This window comes from Ziziphus jujuba, chromosome 1 (assembly GCF_031755915.1).
Source record: "Ziziphus jujuba cultivar Dongzao chromosome 1, ASM3175591v1".
Lineage (NCBI taxonomy): Eukaryota > Viridiplantae > Streptophyta > Magnoliopsida > Rosales > Rhamnaceae > Ziziphus > Ziziphus jujuba.
Window position 1 is genome coordinate 31,477,353 of NC_083379.1, and position 23,982 is coordinate 31,501,334.

Below are 23,982 nucleotides of genomic sequence, written 5' to 3' on the forward strand. Positions count from 1 at the left end.
AAAATTCTCTAAAGATATGTATAAATTATGTAATTAGACTAATCAAATCTAACAAATAAACAAAGATTTTCTAATTTCAAATATTAACCAAAAAAAAATTGTGATTTAGAGATCAGCAAAAAGAAAAAAAAAAATTGTGTCTTACCTAGTTTGAGAAAATAAATGTAACATAATGTTTAACCCTAGACGTAAACGAGTTAACTGAAATTATTAAGGATAAGTTATATCAATGTTATAAGTATACTAGCTACGAAAAAACTAAGCTAATATATATATATATATATATATATATAGTTTTGCTCTTTGAATATAGTTCAATGGCAAAGTTTACTATTTTCCAAATAAAGTATCTAAGTTTGAGCATTGATCATGATACATAAAATATAAAAATAAAATATGATAATAAAATAAAATAAAAATCAAGGAAGTTGCACCAATAGAAGAAGTCATTATTGACAATTAAATTTTGGACGAAGTATACATGAAATCGATTTTTTTGTAAGGCTATAAAAAATAATAATAATAAAAAAAGGTAAAAGGGTGCATATTCCATATATTGTACAAACGACAAAGAAGATTCTTTTTTTTTTTTTTTTTTTGGGGTAAAAAAATGACAAAGAAGATTCAAGATTTTAGAGAATCATCTAAATAATGAAGGTGCATGCCCAGTAAGCATCCTACATCCAGCAAATAAAATGTTTAACTAACTAGTTTATTGGCGACATACTGAGTGCTTTAACTTGTTTATTAGCCACTCATATATATATAACAATATTTATCAATCCTAATTCCTAATACATCCGGTTCTGAATTTGACTAAGCCAGGGATGCATATAATCTTGCCAACAAAAACAATGCCAATAATTTAATTTGGTTTCATATTTTTTTTCAGAAGCTAAGTGCTGGTCAATTTGGCTCATGGTTATGCTTTTAGTTTTTTTTTTTTTTTTAAGGTTATTTTAATTATTGATTTTTGTTAGAAATGTTAGCTAGATGTCTCACTTACCTAACTATAAGCTAGGGAAACCAAAAAAAAAAAAACACCAAAACATATATAAAGTTTACCAAACAAGTTATGTTATCAAAAAAATTTGCATCTTTATTTCAAAACCATACTCTTCAAATCATAAAACTAGAACATAAAAATAAGTAAATAAATAAAATATGTAATTATTTTTTATAATCGTACATTTGAATTCGATTACCAAAATGAAAACTGTTTTCAAGGCGTGATCAGAACACAACATATAAAAGCAAACATTCCATGTATAAAAGAAACATTATGGCAGTGGCTGCATATACAATACTAATGAAAAACAGGGTTTGAAGAAACAAGTTTGGTAATATTTTTGCAGAAAAACTTTTCTTAATTTTTATTCACACACATTGCATGCTGTTTATAAGCTTTTTATAACCTAATGTATTTACACGATGAAAAGAAATAACAAACAATAGCTAGACACCTTATCTACCTGGAAGTCTATCTCGATACAGCCTTTTTTGATAAAGCTTTACATGCAACCAATCCCTTTAGAAGTATATCTCTTCTAAATTGGTCCTTTGAGCAATCTGTTGATAATGACCTTCTGTTTGATTCCTTTTCAGTTGACATAGCAATTATTTGCTGATTTGCCTCACTCTTCTATTAACTTGGCTTACCATGATGAGCTGAATTAAGACTTGCCGCATGTTATACATTATCATGCCCCCTCAAGTTGATGAGTGGAAGAGGATGAACTCCCAACTTAAAAAGAAATTGACAAAATAGTTGCAATGACAGTGATTTAGTAAAAATATCAGCAAATGGCTGAGTGGAAGGCAAGTAACACGTAACAATGGTGTTATCTGCAACTTTCTCCCAAACATGGTGATAATTTAGAGCAATATGCTTGGTTCTTTTATGGAAGACAGGATTAATGGTCATATGAAGTGCACCATGTTGTCACACAATAGCTGAATGGGTTGAGCATATGAGAAACCAATATCTTGAAGGATATATGATAATTACATGAGCTCTGCCATTGTATTTTCCATTACTCGATACTCTAATTCAGCATTTGATCGAGAAATAGTGGGTTGTTTCTTAGAAGACCAAGAGATGCATTTCGCACCTAGATATATACAATATCCTAATGTGCTTCTTCTAGTGATGAGACAACCTGCATAGTCAGCATTTGAACAACCAAACAAAGTTTAAAACTTTGTGCTAGAAGTCATAGGCCGTAATCCATAGTACCACGAAAGTAATGCAAAATTCATTTCACAGCAAGAAGATGAATCTCCCTGGGATTTTAGAAATATTGGCATAGTTGATTACTTGTATATTGGATATCAAGCCAAGTGAAGGTAAGATACTAAAGAGCACCTACTAGACTTCGAAACTCAATGGCTGGAACAGGTTCATCATGATTTGTTGATTTTGAAGGTTTGACAGATATGGGTGTATTTCTTGATGATGCTTAAGCATATGTGCATGTTGAAACAGGTATCTAATGTATTTTGATTGAGACAGAAAGAGACCTCCTTTAAATGGCTTTACTTCAATTCCTAAGAAATAATAAAGTGACCCTGGATCCTTAAGAATAAACTGAGTACCCAACTAATGAATGAAATGTTGCATAATTCTTGGATTTAACCCTGTAATAATGACATCATCCACATATATTAGTATAAGTATAAAATGTTTACCATCATGGTAGATGAACAAGGACGAGTCAGCTCTACTACAAAGGAAGATTGCTGCATTAAACATTAAGAAAGCTTGTCGAACCATGCACATGGGGCCTATTTTAAATCATAGAGTGATTTCTTGAATAGACACACAAGTATAGGATGAATGGAGTCAAGAAATCCTGGTGGTTTTTCCATATATACTATTTCCTTTAAAACACCATGAAGGAATGCATTTTTAACATGTAATTGCTTTATTTCCCAATCGGACATCAAGGCAACAAAGAGAATGAGACAACTGAACTAAAAATTTCTTCATAATCTAAACCTTCAAGCTATATAAATCCCTTTACAACTAACATGGCTTTGTATTGATCCAAACTTCCATCCTTCTTGTATTTTGTACGATAAAATCACTTTGATCTAACCACATTTACATTTGCTGGACACCGGATATGTACCCATATGTTGTTTTTATGTAGAGTCGAGATCTCTTCTTGCATTGCATTGAACCATTCAGGTATTCATAAAGCTGTTTTAAGTGATTTTGGTTTAGGAACAGGAAGTGCAGGGGATGAATGGGCTGTGTTGGTCGAAGATTATAACTCATGACTACGTTCAGGATGCATTCACAGCTGGTTTCTTTTTAACATTAATGAGTGTGCATGGATGGTAGATTTGAGCTGTTGGTCGAAGATTGTGAAATATGTAGATCAATGAACAAATCTTGATGTGATGGGATACTTGAGTATGTATCTAATGTGTACAAAGTGGACTATGTATGTGGTAATTACAAAGAAGTCATGAACTCCAAAGATGGAGAAGAAATCGTGGGCTTCAAGGATGGATAATTTATTATGGGCTTTACTTGACAGTTTAGGCTTTCAATAGTAGGGGTACGATAATCATTCATAATGGTGGAGGTTGATTTTGTTTCAAAGGCAATAGAAAAGATTGGCCTTGTAAATTATCTTGTATGGGAGCTTTTATCCATTCATCTGCGTCAGGAAACTTGGTTAGAGAAAGTGGAGCCTGCACATCAACAGGAGATAAATTTTTAGTAAATGCAAAGGGAAAAACATTCTAATTGAATACAACATGACGATAAATGTAAATTTTATTTGTAAAAAGATTCAAGCATCTGTAAACCTTTGTATAGAGGACTATATCTAATAAACACACAAGGATATGTCTTGACAGTGAATTTATATTGTCCTGGTTTTCTCAAATGTGGATAACACTAGCATCCTAAAACTCTTAAGTCTTGAATAATCTGGAGGTTCTCCGAAAAGCTTAACATATGGATTTGCATATTTAAAATACTTGATAGCAGTTTATTTATAAGATATACAACTGTAAGAAAAGATTCAACCCAATATTTTAATGATAGGTAAACATGAAAAATCATTATTAATCCAGTTTCAACAACATGGTGATACTTTTTTCCAGCTACACCATTTTGTATGGGTGTACCAGGACAAGAAAGTCGTTATTGTATCCCACAAAGCTTAACCATGTTACAAAGGAATTTGAAGTAAACTCTCCACCACTACCACATTGAAAAATTTTAATTTTCCTGTCAAACTAGTTTTCCACTAACTTTTCAAATTTAAGAAAGCAATCATAGAATTTAGATTTCTTTTTCATAGGATATATTCAAGAAAACCGAGTGCAATCATCAATAAAAATTGCATAATAATAAAAACCTTTATGAGATGAGATTGGGGCTAAACCCCACAAGTCACAATGGATTTTATCCAAGAGAAAATCCATTACATTATATGAATTATCAAAAGGAAATTTGCATTGTTTTCCCAATTGAAATTATTACAAATTGAATCTTTTAGCCAATTGGAAACTAAAATAATTTGATTTTTATTTAATACTTGCTATGATATAGAATTTGGATGAGAGAGAGACTTGAGAATGCTATAATAGAAAATTTGATGATTCTAGTTTGATTGATATAAGACTCAAGCATTGACAAAAAGATCGAATAGAAAGTCTAAGTTCAATTTTTGTGTTAACATTGAGATCTATGATAGGTCTTGCTCTAGTATCATGATGGGAGATAGGTTTGAAGAAATAAGTTTTGTAATATTTTTGCAGAAAAACTTTCCCTAGTTTTTATTCACACACATTGCATGTTATTTACAAGCTTTTTATAAGCTAATGTATTTACACGATGAAAAGAAATAACAAACAGTGGCTAGCAGCCTTATCTACCTAGAAATCTATCTTGATACAACCCTTTTGATAAAGTTTTACAGCAACCAATCCCTTTAGAAGTATATCTCTTCTAAAATTGATCATTTGAGTAATTTGTTGATAATGGCCTTCTGTTTTATTCCTCTTTAGCTGACATGATAGTTGTTTGCTGAATTACTTCACTCTTCTACACACTTGGCTTACCATGATGAGCTGGATTAAGACTTGTTGCATGTTGTACATCATCAAATACAATATTACAATTATAAGCACAAGCCATATGTGTTAATTAATTAAAAAGAAATTACATAAAATTCTTCTGAGCTATTTAAAGCTTATAATGACCTCCTTAAATTACTAAAACAACAAAAAACCCCTCAACTATGATTATATACAATATATTGTCCTATTTAAACAGATTAAGTACTAACAATTATTTTAATCGATTTGACAAAATTATATCTTTGGAATTTCTTTAAAAAAATTAATCATAACACTTATAAAATATTTTAAAATATGGAGAATTAAACTAAAAAAATACCAATGCTTGCATATTATCATCATCATCATCATCATCGTCATTATCATTATTATTATAAGGTGGACTTATTGCCTATGGGTCTGGCGATATGGATGATTCTAGGGTTTTTGATGCTACTAATATGATTTTCGAGTTTTTCTTGCCATCATGATTGATCTTTTTGTTTTGTCTTCCCTAATTACTAGTCCTTCATCTATTGTTGAACAAATTGATAGTTCACATGATCGCATACTTCTACCATGGTTCCTTCAATTCCTTTAAATGGTGCAATTTCATTCCATATCATTAACAAGCACCATATTGTGAATGTGCCTTTTCACCATGATATGACTTCTGAAACACCAAAGCTTAGGGCTATTGATAATCCCTATGTTCATAATAAGAAGTCGTTTCAACAAGATTCTCATACATTGCCTTCATTTTGTAGTCTGATACGATCCTTATTACTTCTTATATTGATCAGCAAACTATTCCAGTGCTAAAGGCAATCATGTTTCTATTTGGGTGAACAAGGATGCCTATAAAGAGAGATCATCACTTTGTAGGTACCTATAGATAGCTCAGGTAATCCTTTCAAAATGCAATACTCCTTAGAAATTGAAAGACCTGCATGAGAAACTTCAATCCATTTGGAAGCTTGATAATTGGCAGCCTATCTCTTTAGGTAGAGGTATTTATCAGGTTCTATTGCATTCAAAGGTTAATAAGTAAAATGTTTGGTCCTTTCGTTCTTTGAAATTAAAGCCTGGTATTGTACGATTGTAAGCTTGAGTTAAAAATTCCAATCCTGGTCTTAGAAAATCCACTAATGCTCAAACTTAAATAAGGTTCTATAATCTTAAGTTGGGAATTTTGGCATCCTACAATCTTATGGATCTTACTTAGGGCATTAATATCCTATTGACAATAGACAAGAGTACTATATTAGGGAGCTTTGGGCACTATACTAGATTACTTATGGATGTTAATCTTTCAAGTTTTGGCCCTGAAAAAACTTTTGCTGAAATAGATAACAATTGCATTGAGGTTGAGTTATATTATGAAATGTTCCCTAAATTTTGTATTAACTGTAAATACATTGCACATTCTATTGCTAATTCCAAAACTATTCTTTCTGAACGGAAGAATTAGATTTAGGCCAATGTAAAGTTGTTACGGATAAAGGTAAAGGTCAACAGGATCACGCTATTGGTTCCGTTAATGAGTAATGAGTGAAGCAACATATGGATCCTTTTCACATGCATGTGGCTTCTTCTAACTTACAAAATTCTTAAGATGTTTTATTTACAGAGTAGATTTCTACTCCTCTTGAAGATCATCAAAGCAATGAAAGTCAAAATTGAGGATGAATACTTCTTCAAAGAACATGTTCCAATAAATTCTCTTAATGTTATCCCTCATACAAAAGTTGCTCAAGCATGGGCAAATGCTACTAACAAAGACAAATATATGGAGATGGATGCAGATGATGTAGAGTGCTCCAGTGTTCATCAGGCTCTGACTTGTACAAAAATTGCTAGAGAGAAAGTGTAAGATGATGATCTTAATCAACTTTCTAATTTTAGTGATGTAACTAGGTACTTCGAGTGCTGTGGGGTTTCACTAAAGTAAAAGATCAATTTTGATAGAAACTAAAGATAAGCAGTTGGATTTTCCACAAAATGCTCATAGATTGGCTATTTCTCCTCTCCAAGTGATGGCTAAGGAAAATTTCCAAATTGTAGCAGGAAATCGTACAGTTGTTGAATCTTCAGACATTAGTACTCGACAAGTTGCTCATAAAGACAAAAAGGACATCTTCTAAAGGCTGAAAAAGACATCAAGATTAAGGCTTATATTGTTGCACGTTAGATTAGGCTTTTTTTATGGACAAATTTAAAAGGACTTTCTTGAAGGTTCTTTATTGGAATTGTAGGGGTTTCGAATTCCAAAATCCCAGCAAAGTTTGCATCTTTTTTTACAAAACTTATAAAACCAAATCTTTAATGTTTATGGAGCCCTTAGTCTCTGTCGCTTCTATTTTTACTTTTTTTAGGTATTTTTTAAAATTTATTCTTTATTGTTTTTAATAAGTCTACAAATGTTCCATCTATGTGATTTTTTGCTGCTAATCATTTAGATGATATTCATACGATGAATTGTGGAAATCAACAAGTGCTGTCTTTTGTCTATGGTAGTAATTTTATTCAAAGTTGTCAAATTCTTTAAGCTGCTCTTTGTAACTTATCTTCAACAATTATATATCTATGGACTGTAATTAGTGATTTTAATGCAATGTTGGGTTCTCATCAGAAATTAAGAGGTGTTTCGTCTATTTTCACTTCTTGTCTTAATTTTCAGGAGGCTATTTTGGCTTCAAATTTACTTCCCATTGATACTTTCAGTACTTTCTTTACTTAAGGATGATGGAAAACGCATGGTTATGTCCAATGTAAATTGGATTGTGCCTTTTGTTTTCATTCATATCTGGGTTCTTGGGACTTAATTCGTTGTTGTACCTTACCAAAGCATCATTCGGATCATCATCCTTTACTTTGAGTTTGAATAAAAATACTATTTCTGGTCTTTGCCCAATCAAATTCCAATCTATATGGCTTTCTCATATGGACTTTAAAAACTTTCTTGCTGATATTTAAAAGGAAGATATTCCTGGTTCTCTTATGTTCAAGGTTATTAGGAAATTTAAAAAAGTTAAACAAGCTTTAAAGATCTAGAATAAAGAGTTTTTTGTTAATATGGATGATAATATTTCTTTGGCTCGAGAAAGACTTCATGCTATTCAATAGAAAATTGGTTGTCTTGGATTTTTTGAATCTTTCTTGCCAGAAGAAGCTTCTGCTCAAGCTGCTTTAAATGATGCATTGAATCATAAAGATAAAATGTTTCATGACCAATGTCAAATCAAGTGGTTAAAGGAGGGAGATCGCAAAACAATTTTTTTTTTTTTTTGTCATAATCTTCTTGAATCTCAAAATGGTAAGTTTGTTTTGTCCTCTGCCAAAAGAAATTAAGGATGTCATTTTTAATATGGGTTCTCAAAGTGCACTAGGCCTAGATGGTTCTCTAAGTTCTGTTTTCATGCTTGTTGGAATTTCATTCATTTTGATATGATTGCTGCTGTTCAAAGTTTTTTTTTTTTTTCTTATTTCTGGTCAAATTCATCCAAGGCTGAATTTGAATTTTTTGGTCCTTCTTCCAAAGGTTCAAAATGCTAATATTTCGTCCTATCATTCTTGGTAATTTTTTTGTTTAAAATTGTTATAAAGATTCTTACTAATAAGCTTGCAAGAATTTTTTCTCAAATTGTTTCAAATAATCAGTTTTACTTTATAAAAGGCAGGCATATCAAAGATTGTATTATTGTGGCATCTTATTGTATTTATCATTTAGCCAACATAGCTTTTGGTGGCAACATAGCTTTGAAATTGGATATTTTTAAAGCCTTGACTCTCTCAGTTGGGATTTTCTTTTAACCATCCTTCATAGATTTGGATTCTCTTCTATTTTTTATGCTTGAATTGAAAATATTTTAAAATCTACCTGTATATCTATTTTATTCGATGGTATGCCTAATGGTTACTTTGGTTATTTTAGAGGAGTTAGGAAGAGTGATCCTCTTTCACCTTTTCTTCTTGTAATAACAAAGGCTTCTTCAATCGTTATCTATCTAGTTTGGTTAATCAAGAAATATTTCTCTCATTTCGTCCTCAAGGAATTGTGCTACACCAACTCACCTCTTGTATGCTGATGATGTTCTTCTTTTTTGTAAAGAATCTTTTAGAAGTTTACATAGAATCTTGGATGCTCTTCAGATTCATGGTTTTTTGTCTAGATAGTGGGTTGACTTTGAAAAATTTTATGTTTAGTTTGGGAAGTCCATTTCTAATGCTCATCAAAATGATATTCTTGCTAACTTGGAATGCATTTGGGTTCTCTGCCCTTTTCCTATCTTGGTGTCCCTCTTTTTAAAGGAAAGCCTACTAAAGAGTTTCTTTGTTTGATTACTAACAAGATTGTGGCTCAAATGGATAACTGGAATGGTCACTCTCCTTTTTTTGGTAGGCCATTTGTGTTTGATTAATTCTATTATTATTTTCAAGTTTGTCCATACTTTCCTGGTTTATAAGTGTCCTGAAGATCTTTTGAAAAATATGTACAAAGCTATTCGAAATTTCCTTTGGATTGGCTTAGTGCTTCTTCATAAAACAATTATGGTTAGTTGGTCTCATTGTTATCTTCCAATTAAGCAAGGGGCTTAGGTATTAAGAATTTGATTACTTTCAATAAAGCTTTGTTTATAAAGCTTGCTTGGAAAATAATGAATCAAGATTCTATTGTCTTTCATTTTTTATGTGCTCATTTTCTTGGTAAGCTTAATTAATTATAATATGTTCCTTCATCTATATGGCCTACATTCATTTTCTTTATTTGTCTTTGAGCCAGAAAAGTCTATGGATTATTGCGAAGCACTACCATGTTCATTTTTGGGTTGACAATTGGTTGGTAGTTCTTGTTATTGATTTATTATCAAATTTGGAGCTCATTTGCAACCCAGGTTTGAGGATTGGTCAGTTAATTGATTCTTATGGCAATTGGATGCTACCTCATAGCTTCCGTGTCACTTTTCCCAATCTTTATAATTTAATTGAAGATATTATTGTTGCCTTGGATAGTCTGGATGAGAGGGTATGACTTTATTCGGCTATGGGTTCAATTTCTTTCTATGATGCTTATTTGCATTATATGGCAAATGAGGATCAAGTCCCCTATCGGGTTTGACATATTTGGAAAACTTTTATTCCCCCATCTCGATCTATTATAGTTTGGCCGATTTTGTATAATAAGGTTCCTATAGGTGATGTTTTGATTAGGCAAAGTTTTTAGTTTGCTTCCTAATGTCGCCTTTGTTCTAAACATATTGAAACTATGCATCATCTTTTCTTCTTCTTTTTCCCATTATTTTGTGGCAATTTGGGAGAGTCTCTTGACTATTTTTGGTTTTTATTTTGATGCTTTCGATTCTATTATGGATTTTTTCTAACATGCTATGATAAAGGCTTCTGGTTCTCAAATTTTCAACTTATGGAATGTAGCTAATTTATCTGTCTTCTTTGCTATTTGGTATGCCAAAAACCAAAGGCAACTTAGTAACATCTTAAATCCTTTGGCCTATTTCTTAGCTTTTATTTGGTCATCTAAAAGAGGCTAATTAGTTACAACAAGGTTTTATGTTTAATACTATTGCTGATCTTGTGATTCTTAGTAAGTTATGGGTCTCTGGCTTTCCCCCTAAAGCTCCAAAATTTCTCCTGCTGCTTGGTTGCTTCCTTAGCATGGTTGGATCAAGATTAATACTAATGGTGCTGCTAATGGTTTTCTAGGTTAGGGAGGTTGTGGTGGATTTTTTCAGCAGGTCATGGTTTTGTCAAAAGTTCTTTTGCAATTCCTTTGGATAATTGTTTTGCTTTTGAATGTGACCCAGTGTAGATGGATACAGTGCACTGTTAGGTTAGCTAGTATCCAATCTCATATTATCCAGATGTAGATCAAGAGATGACTTAAATGTAATAATAGTTGCTCTCAAAACACTAAGGTTTTGTTAAAGCGATTAATTTTAAGATTCGAAACAACTTCAGAATTAAGTGTTTTCAAATGGATGATCTCTTGAGAAGTTCTAAACAAAAAATCTCATACGAAGTGCGGTACCAAATGCGAGAGCTAAATTGAAATAAAAATACCTAATTAGTTAGGCTTTAGAAGAAGGTTGGACCTCCCAGGTGTTATATCTAGCAAATATATATATATATATATATATATTAATAAAGGTATTACATAAAAGTAAAATTTAGGCCCCATAGCGTTTCTTAGAATCAATGCACATGGTCATGGCTTTCTTCTAAGTGTTGGCTCACGCGTACAAATCAGATGAGTTAGAGTTTTTTTTAATCCAAATTGAATCCAAGGATGCTGACCTATATAAAAGTAATAAAAATTGTTGAAAAACAATTCAGAGCTATTTTTATTAGTCTTTTTTCCTTTCTCCTACATTTGAAAAGAATTTTAAAACTACACATCATAAATTCGATTTAAGACTTGACTTAAATATAAGAAAACTATATCTAAGTTAAGCCGTGTCTTCAAACAAAATATGTTTTCTAAGATACTTAGATGTGGGAATACATGACCATATGTTTGATTAATTTATGAGAAGAAGAAAAAAAAAAAAAAATGGTCTCTGCCGACTTGACATAAAGTAGTTGTTAGGAGAGCTATAGCAAAAAAAGCAATGCTTTAAAGTCACGCTATGATAAACAATTACATCATTACCGACTCAACTTGTCCATACTTTTTTATCCTCCAAGTTTTACTCATCAATTTGACTTAATTATATCAAGTATGCATACGTACGTGTCCTTATAAATATAATATATATATATATATATACACATACACTGGAATTGCATACATCTAGTTGCATAGCACTTCCAGACCTCAATTTTTCCAAATATACCCTTACACTGTATACCTACAGTATTCATCGTGGTGTAGACAAATAACTTATAGACCAGTGTTTTTAACTTTGTAAATAATTTAAAATTTAAAATTAATTATTTCTCTAAAAATTACATTTGGATATAAATTTGAATTGTTGGAGGCGACTTTTTTATTGTTTTGCTGGAAATCATTGCTAAACTGTGAATATATTTGTCAACTATGTGGAAAAGCCTATAATATAATGAAACATGCTTAATATGCGTTGTAACAAATACAGTGGAGAATGTGAGAGGGAATAATCAACTTGTGTTTTAAGCAAAAACTTTGTTTATAAAGCTAACAATATTTGGTCGGCAAGTTAACAACTTCCAACCCATCCGTACCTAATCAAGACTATATATATGTACACATATATATATATATATATACACACACACACACACATTAATCGCCACTTGGAAAATGATCATCTTCCAACAATGGTTAATTTATTACATACATAACCAAACCAACTAATTAAAATCTAAAATAATGGAAGAAATTAGAAAAGGTTTCACGGAAGCAATAGTCTAAGTGGGAAAATCATTATTATTTTTTGGTCAAATTCTTCAAATCTCCTGACTGCAAGATTAAAAGATTATATATATATAGATAGATAGATAGATAGATAGATAGAATGTCTATATATAATTTGAGTGGAATTTGTTTTGTAGCAAATAAAACATATATAGCCAATCAAGGCTAAACAAGATAAGATGGTCATGCAGTGGTGGCCACAGACTTGTTGAGATCAGATTTTATTTGCATGTAATCCTTAATAGCAATGGCAGTGGGTGTATGCCATGCTCAATGACAAAAACCCTATGAATCGTGGTCCCATGCTTCCATTGGATTTCCAAAACAATAAAACTCACCTTTTTTTTTTTTTTTTTTTTGGGTTAACTAAAATATCACCCTTTTATCTTCAAGGGAGTTAACATATATATATATATATATATATACACACACACATTTGTTTTTTTTTGTTTTTTTTTTGGGTAAGTTATACATTTGGTGTCTTAATATTATTAAATATAGATTTTTTTTTATTGCCTTTTTGGTTTATAGAACCCCTAATTTCAGCCCCAAAAAAACAAAAAGAAAAAAAAGAATTTTTTTTTTTTTTTATATTTGTCTTCTCAAAGACAGTTAAATGGTAATATTTATTGCTTTTTTGGGTAATAATCCAAATCCATATTTTCCACCCCCAATATAAAAAATAAAAAATAAAAAAAAAGGATGATATTATTAGTACAGATTAAAACTTCTTGATTATCTAAGCACGACAGTCAAGCAGTTTACTCACTATTTTCTATATTACCAGTATCAACTTTCTTATATTTTATTTCAAAATATTATCGTTTACAAAACCATAGATCGAACTGTCTCCTATTATATTAGTTTTAAGAATTGTCAATAAATGATAGAAATATATAAATATTACTAAAAATTCTATAATATTGTTGATATGTGAATTCTTTTTTAAGTATAACTAAAATATTTATAACCATAAAACAACACAAATATTAAAAAAATTATATCAATTTAATTTATCCGTAAAATAAATAAATAAATAAATAAATAATCATCAAACCGATTTATGAAGGTAGAGCCACGTGGTAGAGAGAATAAATGTTGAATGATGAGCTGTAAAAAAAATTTATTAAAACATTTTGGTTTCGTAAGAAAGGTCACAGAGATGGACACGTGGATTAAAAAATTGAGCATACGCTGTCAGAGTATCAGAAGGATGACAAATGGGGGGTGTTTGGACAATGAAATTTTATAAAATTTGGTGTAACAGCTTGACACGTTTGAAGCGGGCCACGAGCCTCAAATCTTTCTTTCCGGCTATCTCTTTCCCAAGACAGCGATAGCGACGCGGCAATATCGCTGTGGTTACCGTTTTCTTGTTTGCATTAAAGGGTCCTTGTTGTTTTACTAAAATAACCTTACACACCTTGGTTTATTTCCATTTGTTGGCTCTATAGTTTTATAACTTTTCTTATGTATTGACCAAAACACCCAAGTTTTTCACACGGAAAAAAAAAAAAAAAAAAAAAATTTGAGGATTAGATTATATCGTGGGACATTTCATGTATCAATATTTTTTTTTTTACCAAATGTATTTGTTAAAACCGTTCAGATAGTTGAAATGGTCCAATCCTATAGATCAAAAATACAAAGTGATAGAAAATTAAAATTAATTATGGACATAAAATTGATATTTTTCTATATTTTTATTCACCATTTGATTATGCCATTTTAATGATTCCGATGATTTGTCAAATATGTTAGTTTATAAAACACTCCCCTTATATACATTTCAAAGTTGCATGTCATGATTACTGAAGATTATATTATAAAGAAAATTTAAAAATCATCCATTTTATTAAAATGATGTAGTTCAACAGATAAAAGATGTCAAGTACAAAAATTTAAGATATAGACATATGTTATTAAAATGGAATGTATTATTAACAAATAATGTGCATGGAATTATGTTATCATATTGTTATATTCAACAATTGCTTTTATCTTTTGTTAAATTATATTTTTATGGATAAGATGATTAATGGAATGTATTATTGACAAATAATGTTCATGGAATCATGTCGTTATTTTGTTATATTCAACAATTGGAGCATGCAATATATCAATAAATATTACATCATCTAGTTGTTTTGTCCAAATTTTAAAATTAAAAATTATTTAGCAATATTATTAGCATTTTAAATAAGACTATATATTTTAAGGAAATAAATTTTAGATTTATGTCAAAATTTCACAACCATTTGTATAATATTAATAAAATTGATAAATCATTTGAAAATTGGAGAAATTACACTTGAAACTCCCAAAGTAGATAAATTTCGCTTCAACTCTTATGTAGCTATGTAATAATGGCGAACCACTTGTAAATTGGAGACACTAATTTTACTTTTGATGCAATATTGGTCAATATCTAAAAATTTGTAAATATCGTTGCTAGTGTGAGAAGACAAAACATATTGAGCTTCTTTGAAACAAAAGAGTATCATTGTTTATTATCATTAGTGACCAATATTAAATGTTGAACATTATTTATGAATTGGCTATATTTAAATCTTTTTAAAAAAAAAAAACTAAAAATCTAAATGAAAGATGAAATCTACATATCACTAATCAATTAATAAGTGGCACATTAATTTTATAGGTTCTAATAATAATATCCACCAATGATAATAAATAACATTTTTTTGAAACAAAATGTAAGCCATAAAATATTTTCCAAAATGAGATAACAATTAAGTTACTACATTTTTCAAGTAAGGTTTTAAACATTTGAAATTTTTATCGAAATTTTTATTTTCTTAAATGGTCGGAAAAAAATTTAGATTATAAATGAAAATAGATAAAAATTCTATAATATTCATCAAAATTTTTTATATTTCGCCAAATAAATGTTAATGCTTAGATGAATTGCCAGATTCAATAATTAAATATTTTAAGATTGTTTTTGAAGTCTCAAATTAATTATCAAGCAATAAAAAATTAGAGTAAATTTTTTTAACAAATGATAAAACTATCATAAATATTACTTTTAATGGGATAAATAGATGAAGCATGTGTTAACTGGTTGACCTATCAATAACTTGTAACATAACGAATTTATGTGGATTGACTCATTATAAACCAAATTGTTACAGATAAACTTAAATATGGATAATTCATATAAGTTCATATCATATGAAATTTTGTTAAATTTACTTAAAAGTTATATCAATTCAAATTTTGATTGACAACTCCACCGTATTACAAAAACTTTCTTATTTTTTAATCCTGCTTGGCCATAACTTTTTTTTATCTTTGCTTTTACTTATACTTCACCCTCTGTTTCTCGAAAAGAGCATTTTAAAGAGTTACTCTTTGTTGGTTTTAGTTATAAATACTTTCAAAAAATTATTCAAATGCTTTTGAGTTAATATTAAAAATTGTTTTTGATTTCTTTAAAGTTATGACAAACAACTTACCAAATTATAACAACTGCCTTCCTACTCTTTCTCTCTCTCTCTCTCTCTCTCTCTCTCTCTATATATATATATATATATATATATGTAACATTATAATAACACTTTTTTCTTTCTCCGTTCTTGCCTAACTTTCTTACCCGGATGTAATAATCATTATGTTTTAAATATAGAACTAAAAATCAAATTTTAAAATTGATATATTTCATATTAATGCAAATTTAAGTGTACACCTTTTTTAAAATGCCTTTAAAATGCGTATATGTTTATGGATGAATAAATAAATAAAAAATATACATTTGGATAATTTTTTTTTTTTTACCTTACTTATTTATGGAAGTGTGTATACAGTTATTTTTTATTTTTTATTTTTTCCAATCAAAGTGTATATACAGTTGAAATTTGAATTTTGTCAAAGTACTTATCTTGGAGGCTGTTATAAATAGTTTAAAAGTATGTAGAAGTTCAATGGTCATTCACCCCAAAAAAAAAAAAAAAAAAAAATGGTCAATGGTTTCTTGCCATTCATAGTACATTTCTCATAAAAATCTTTTTCTTTGTCTAATTACTTATAAACAAGCAAACAACACGTAAAAATATAATTTACGTTTGAAAAAAAAAAAAAAAGAAGAAGCAATATTAACAACACTACTATCGATGAGAACTAATTAATAACAATGTAATTTATTATGTCATTTACTTTTTTGCTATACATCTTTTTTTTTTTTTTAAATCTTAATTACTATGATACCTTGTGTACAAAAACGAAAAAAAAAAAAGGAAAAAAATGTGCTAGGATACCATTATTTTCATTAACAAAACAGTTAAAAATCTTGCTGTTATTATTATTATTTTTTTCAATTCTAAATTCTCTTTTTCGTTATTGAACAAACATAATTAGAAATAAAAAGCAAATATATATATATATATATATACATGTCTTTTTTTTTTTTCTCACATAATTATGTTCAAAGACAGCTCCTCCTTATAAATGCATTCCAAACCTCCTAATAATAAAATCAGTTTCTCCAAATATTATCCAGCAAAATCCAATATAAAAAATAGTTATAAAATTTGTTAAACATTTCAAAATCTGATACAGCACTAGTTTATTTTGCTTTTTTTATATTTTTTTTTCTTTTTTCTCTGTGGGTTCTAGACACTTAGAAATTAATAACCACTTTAATACCAAGAATCTTGAAAAGAAAAAGGGAATAAAAAAAAAAAAGAAAAAAAAAAGACCAAAGACGAATCATGTTCTCTTTAATCATATTCACACCAAAAAAAAAAAAAAAAAATTCTTTTCAATCGTATTCCTGTAAAATAAAGCAATGAGACGACTCTTCCTAAATACAAAAGGATGAACTAATATATACATATATATAAATATATATATATATATATATATAGTGTGGAATTTCAAATAAAATTGACCTTAATGTTGATTTTTTATAACAATTTAATTTTATCAATAACCTGTTTTTCAATAATAATTTAATAATTATAAAAGATTAACCTTATTTTATTAAAAAAAGATCAATTTTATTTGAACCTCATCATTTATATATATATAATTAAATAAGTATAATAAAAGAAACTGAAAACAAGAAGAAAAACAGAAAGGTCGCCAAAAAAAAAAAAAAAAGGGGGAAGGGTAATTTGGTCAAGGAAAAAGAAGTACCGACAAGAGGGTTAACGGGGGCAGTATGATTTCTTACAAAGGGATGAGACGTTCTGTTTCCTGGCCGTAAACTCTGTCGTTTCTAAATTCTAACCCAAAAATCTCTGAGCTTCCATTAATATCAAAAAATAAAAATCAAAACTATAAAAGCCAATTGAAAAAAAAAAAAAAATTTGAAAAAAATATTCGCATATATACACATTTTCTCTCAACCCCAGAAACCAGAGGTTGAGGAAGAAAAAACCGAAAAGATAGGAGAAGTTGTAACTCAAAGAAACCCTCCCCATAACACCATTACCATTATGTTATGTTTCAGATCATACCCATTAAAGTTCCTTCTTCTATCTCTCTTCCTCTTCTTCGCTTCGACTTTCGGAAGCTCTCACCATTCTCTCGCCATTCCTGCTCTGGGTATTCTATATTTTGCTGTTTTCTTTTCTGGGTTTTTTTTGGTCGGTGTTCTTTGACAAACGGATTTAACTGGGTTTGTTTGTATTTTTATTTTATTTTATTTTTTCTCTCGTTTAGACGATGGCTTAGCAGGTCTTGAGGCGAGAGAAAATGATGGGGTGGTAGCATGGTGGGGGACAAGGAGGTTCCTTGCCGACGAAGCAGTGCAGAACTCGTCTCTGATTTTGGCTGCGAAGAGGACGCACAGAAAAGATCCACTTGATAATTTTAAGTACTATAATGGTGGCTGGAACATCAGCAATAACCACTATTGGGCTGTGAGTCTCTTCAAATTTTATTTTATTTTATTTTATTCTCATTTAAGTCCCTTTTAGCTTGTTTACAAATAATTTATGCCGTTTGGGTTTTTATGTTTTCTGTGCAAACCCTTTGAGATTGTTCAAGGTTGTGTTTTTCTGGGGTGGTTCCCCCTCCCCCCGGGCGCCAAATGTATTGTGGGTTTGTGGTTCTTGATTATAAATTTTTTTTTTATCGTCTCCTTTTGGATTATGATGTACAAATTATGGATTTTGAAATTTACTATCATTTAGTTGGGTAAAAATTTACCAATGAGGGTCTGAAATTATAAAATTTTAGTTTGATTCGATTCTATAGTAGTTGGATTATACAGAGTGTTTTGCTGGAGATTTTACTCTTTTTTTTATTTTTTATTTAATGATTTTAGCAATTACATGTGGCTTGTACCATGTTCTAAATTTTTCAATATTGTGTTCTTCGTGGACTTGTTTATGTTTATTTACAAGCTCAATTCACTTTTTAACTTGGATTTTCATTTTGTGATGCAGTCTGTTGCATTTACTGCGGTTCCCTTCTTTGTTGTTGGTGGTATCTGGTTTGTGCTGTTCGGGCTTACCTTATCCCTCATCTGTCTCGTTTATTGCTGTTGTCGTAGGGAGCGTTATGGCTATTCGCGGATAGCCTATGCTCTCTCTCTAATTTTTCTTGTTCTCTTCACCATTGCAGCTATGTAAGTCTCTCACTCTGCCCCACTATTGCCCAACATATGAACACTCTTACACATAAATCCTCCCTATTGTTTTTGTAAGTAATTTTATATGTAGTTCCCTCATATGGTGTTTTATTTAACAATTCCAGTGTAGGCTGCATACTGCTATATACAAGTCAGGGAAAATTTCACGGCAGTACAACAGATACATTGCATTATATTATAAATGTGGCAGATGATACTGTTGAAAACCTCAGGAATGTGTCAGATTACCTTGCTGCAGCCAAGCGGATTGGAGTTAATTCGGTGTCTCTGCCAGCAGATGTCCAGAAAAACATTGACGATATTCAAACCAAGATAAACTCTTCTGCAACTACTCTTTCAGATACAGTTGACGACAACTCAGATGACATAAAAAATGTTTTGGACATAATGTAATAGTCCCTTAAAACTCAGCATGATTTTCATGATGATTTTGGATAACATTTATGTTTTTTTTAATGTGGTGCAGAAGATTGGCTCTTATTATTCTTGCTGCTGTTATGCTCTTCTTGACGTTTCTTGGATTTTGTAAGTCCCCTAGTTTATTGAACCAAAAGCAGAAAAGTTGAAAAATTAACATATATATGTATATATTTAACATATATATATATATATATATTTATATGTATGTATTTACGTTCTTACTGTTACTACTTGTTGCAGTGTTTTCCATTTTTGGAATGCAACCTCTTGTCTACTTGTAAGTAATGAAATCTTAAAACAAATATTTCTGCTTTCTCGCTTATGGGCTCTGAGAGTTTAAAAGAACTTGTACATTGGCTATCTAATTATGGGAAATTGAACACTTGTTTATTGATGACTGCAGCTTGGTGGTTCTTGGCTGGGTCCTTGTTACTGGCACATTCATTCTGTGCGGTGTGTTTCTCCTTCTCCACAAGTAAGTATCTACTTTGATATCATAAACTTTCTTTAGAAGTTAAACCTTACCCTTGACCAGTCTGTTCTGCCTTTTCATAATCTGCAGTTGAGACTTTTGAGTAATTGTAAATTTCTACGTATTTTTGGAAAAAAAGAGGCAAATTTTTAAAATAATTTCAAATAACTGTCATTTTATTCTGCTTATGAATTAGTTATTTATTTATGAAGCAGAAGTTATTTCACTTGATCTTCTTTAATTATGAAGCAGAAGTATGAATATATATGAAGCAGAAGTTATTTCACTTGATCTTCTTTAATTATGAAGCAGAAGAATGAATATCCACGAGAATGCAGTAACTTGATTAGAATTTTTATGACCTATCAATTAAATTTGAAGTAGCAATATCTTTATAAAAATTTCTTGGGTTTTCTTTTGTACTTCCTTTTTCTCCTTTGCTTATAGATGGTTAACTCTGTAGTTCATCTTGACAAAAGTCATCATATTGTCATGTGAGTTACTAAGATTGGTCTGGATTGCTGGATAGGAGCATTGCAAATGATGTTGCAGCACCACTAAAAGCGAAATTCAGACCTTTTAGTTGAAATCAATGAGTCTACGGTGTCTATTATTGAGCTAACTATTGTGAGATAATAAGGACAGAGACTCTTTAAATAATGTCTGATTTAGCGAATAAATTTTGACCTTTGAAACATTGGAGGTGGATGAATCTTTGGGTGTGAACTGTAAGAGAATGAGGAACTGAGTTGAGATAAAAGATTGGTTGCTTTGTTCGAAAATTGAAGTGGAAATGCTGTATGATATTTTGTTGGTATGCCTAAGAAAAATATAAGCATTTTAATTTTTCCTAAAACCATGACTGGTGTAGCTAAAGCATATAATTTCTATGGTACTCCGTAAAGTATGTAAGAATTAAAACTGAACAGAGTATTAACTGAGGCATTTAACCAAAATGAATTTATTGCTTTTGACAGTCCATTGGAGGTTAAAGAGGAATCTAAGTTGTAAGATCTGATTTCAATTTTTAAGCTATTATAAACTTGAACTAATCAGCACTGTTCAGTTTGGTAGCTGGGATGCTTATAGGCCGAAGTTGTATGCATATATCTAAATTAGATACCTATCCTTTAGTTAAGGAATCTAAAATTTCCAAGAATAAAAACATAAAAATGGTTACATGCACGTGTGCTTGCTTGCAAGCGCATATATCTAAAGTGCCCAAGAAGTATGCTAGACCAATTATTGCTCTGTGTCCGTTGTATTCTGCATTGCTTGAATTTCCTGACATCAGAAGTTGCAATTTGAGGTATAGTTACCCTGCATGCGTCCCTAGGCATCTCAGATGTTGGCTCTTCTTCAAATGCTTTAATTGTAAAATAGAATACACGATTTTGGCAAGATATTTGTGCTGAAACCTTGTCTAGAAGATATGCCATTGGTCCATTAGTTGTTTTTGAAGAATACACGATTTTGGCAAGATATTTGTGCTGAGACCTTGTCTAGAAGATATGCCATTGGTCCATTAGTTGTTTCTGAACTTTTTCTCCTAGCCAAGAATTCAGGTGGGTGAAACATGCTGAATGTTTCAAGAAAATGGCCAATTTGAGGATGTTGGAATTTGAAAATTAATCCTATTGGTGAGAATTGGTGTTAGGTTGATATACATAATTAGACACGCTAGCAGTTTATGAACATTTGGGACTCACTCTGTTGCTTATCTGGTACTGTATTCAAATTGTAGTGATTTGTATTCTGGTTTTATAGTGCATTGGATGATCTTACATGTGAGGGAGGGTATTAGTGTGTTTGTTAGTGTGTTTCTCTGTATTTAGTTTATTGAAGAGCTGAGGCCTTTTTTTTTTTTTTTTTAATAAATTCTGTTGTTTGGGCATTTTTCTGATCTTGCACGGTATTGGTATCATATTTTTAAAGTGATGCATTTCTGATCTCCTCGCATGATTTGTTAGTGTGTTTGTTAGTATTAGCTTCTCTGTATTTAGTTTATTGAAGAGATGAGCTTCTTTTTTTTTTTTTTTTTTTTTTAAATTCTGTTGTTTGGGTATTTTTCTGATCTCGCACAATATTGGTATCATATTTTTAAAGTGATGCATTTCTAATCTCCTCGCATGATTTTTTTCCTGTGTCAGTGCGGTTGCAGATACATGTGTCGCCATGAATGAGTGGGTTCAACACCCCACTGCTCACACAGCCTTGGATGATTTACTGCCATGTGTGGATAATACTACGGCCCAAGAAACCTTGTCAGAGTCCAAGAAAGTCACTGGCCAACTTGTTGATGTAGTAAACATGGTCATCAAAAATGTTACAAATGTTAATTTTCCACCCAACGCACAACCCTTCTATTACAACCAGTCTGGCCCACTGATGCCTCTAGTTTGCAACCCATTCAATGCTGATCTCTCTGATCGGCAATGTATAGCAGGTGAATTGGGATTGGATAATGCCTCACAGGTAATACGAATGAAGCATTTTATATTTATACTAGATTTATATGGGTATTTGCTTGAACTTATGTTAAATAAATAAATCAATCAATGAATAAAGCAATCATATTTACTATTCAGGATATTTCTGATTGCCATGGAATTCCCTGGCCTAAACAGATTAGCTTGCCAGGTCCTATGTCCAGCTCAGGTCATTTAGGTTATATTGCATCTAATTTCTAGAAGCTATTGTTTTTGGTCTCATGTCATAGTTTTGAAGATTTATTTTTCATTTGGTATATAGGTAAGTTTTTGGCCTTAAGCATTTCTAGGTGCATGGACTATGATTAGATAGAATATATAATCCTTAAGACTTGGGGTCTACCGCATTGAAGTATGATATAAACATTCTCAAAATATCTTTGTCCTCTTTCTAGAGTATAACATCTTTCTCCATGCTCTCTGCGTTTTTCTGTGGCTTTCTGGATGTAAGAAGTAAACTTGTATCCCCCTTTCGAGCAGGTATACAAGAACTTTGTCTGTGAGGTTTCAAATAATATTTGTAAAACGCCTGGTCGGTTGACTCCCACCTATTATAACCAAATGGAAGCTGCAATAAATGTGAGCTATGGTTTGCATCATTATGGTCCATTCTTGGTTGATCTGCAAGATTGCACTTTTGTTCGGAAAACATTCACCGACATCAATGGCATCTACTGTCCGGGTCTTCGACATGATAGTCAATTGATCTACATTGGGTTGTTAATGGTTTCTTTAGCTGTAATGCTGTCGTTGGTTTTCTGGGTCATCTATGCAAGGGAGCGAAGGCATCGTGTATATACAAAAACGATTATTGCTAGAAATGGAGCACATGAAGAAGCAAAGGTTCAACAGCGATCATGAAGAAGCCAAGGTTCAACAGTGATCTTCAAATGAAGAAGCCAAGGTTCAACAATGTGATCTTTAATGGTAATCATCCTTGATGGAGAAAAAGTTTGTTGTACCTAATGTACATCTTATTTATATATGTAGTACTAAGATTTGTACATTACGCAAGCTATCTATAGTTTTGGTTGTGCAGTACTTTATTAGACCGAACACTGATGTTTCCGGTAGCTCTTGGATAAAGTGTGATTTGTGATCATAGCTGCCTGGTTTTAGTTACATATTTGGCTGTAACTTTCGGTTGTTAAATGGTCATAATTATTTCTATACATGCGAAGATTTTGGAAAGCTTCATTAATAAACCCAGTTGCTTGTGCCCCTACTTTTCTATTTTGGGCATGGAGTAAGAGTTGATTTGCAATGTTTCAACCATGTCGTCACCAAAAGGGATTTAAAATAAAGTTAAAGGAATTAAACCTTATTTGAGGTAATTTTTACTTTTGCTTCTTTGGAGCTTCAGCTTGTTCAGAAAAGCTTTGTTGAGAAGCTATATTTTAGTGGTTTTGATTTTAGGACTGAGCTTTAAAAATAAGGACTGAAATGTCAAGAAAGTCATATCAAAATGGGCCTTCGAAGCTAAACAAGTATTTTG

At 30.8% G+C, this 23,982-nt stretch overlaps 1 protein-coding gene across 1 annotated transcript; it reads left to right on the top strand.

The window, feature by feature from the left end:
• Nucleotides 1–17,738: 17,738 nt before the first annotated feature.
• On the top strand, nucleotides 17,739–23,659 carry LOC107427905 (uncharacterized). Its single transcript, XM_048478845.2, has 9 exons — nucleotides 17,739–18,055; nucleotides 18,173–18,372; nucleotides 18,901–19,082; nucleotides 19,211–19,495; nucleotides 19,573–19,631; nucleotides 19,767–19,803; nucleotides 19,930–20,001; nucleotides 22,149–22,473; nucleotides 22,968–23,659. The coding sequence occupies exons 1-9, from the start codon at nucleotides 17,947–17,949 to the stop codon at nucleotides 23,346–23,348; spliced, it is 1,650 nt and encodes a 549-aa protein (XP_048334802.2). The 5' UTR covers nucleotides 17,739–17,946; the 3' UTR covers nucleotides 23,349–23,659.
• The last annotated feature ends 323 nt before the right edge of the window (nucleotides 23,660–23,982 follow it).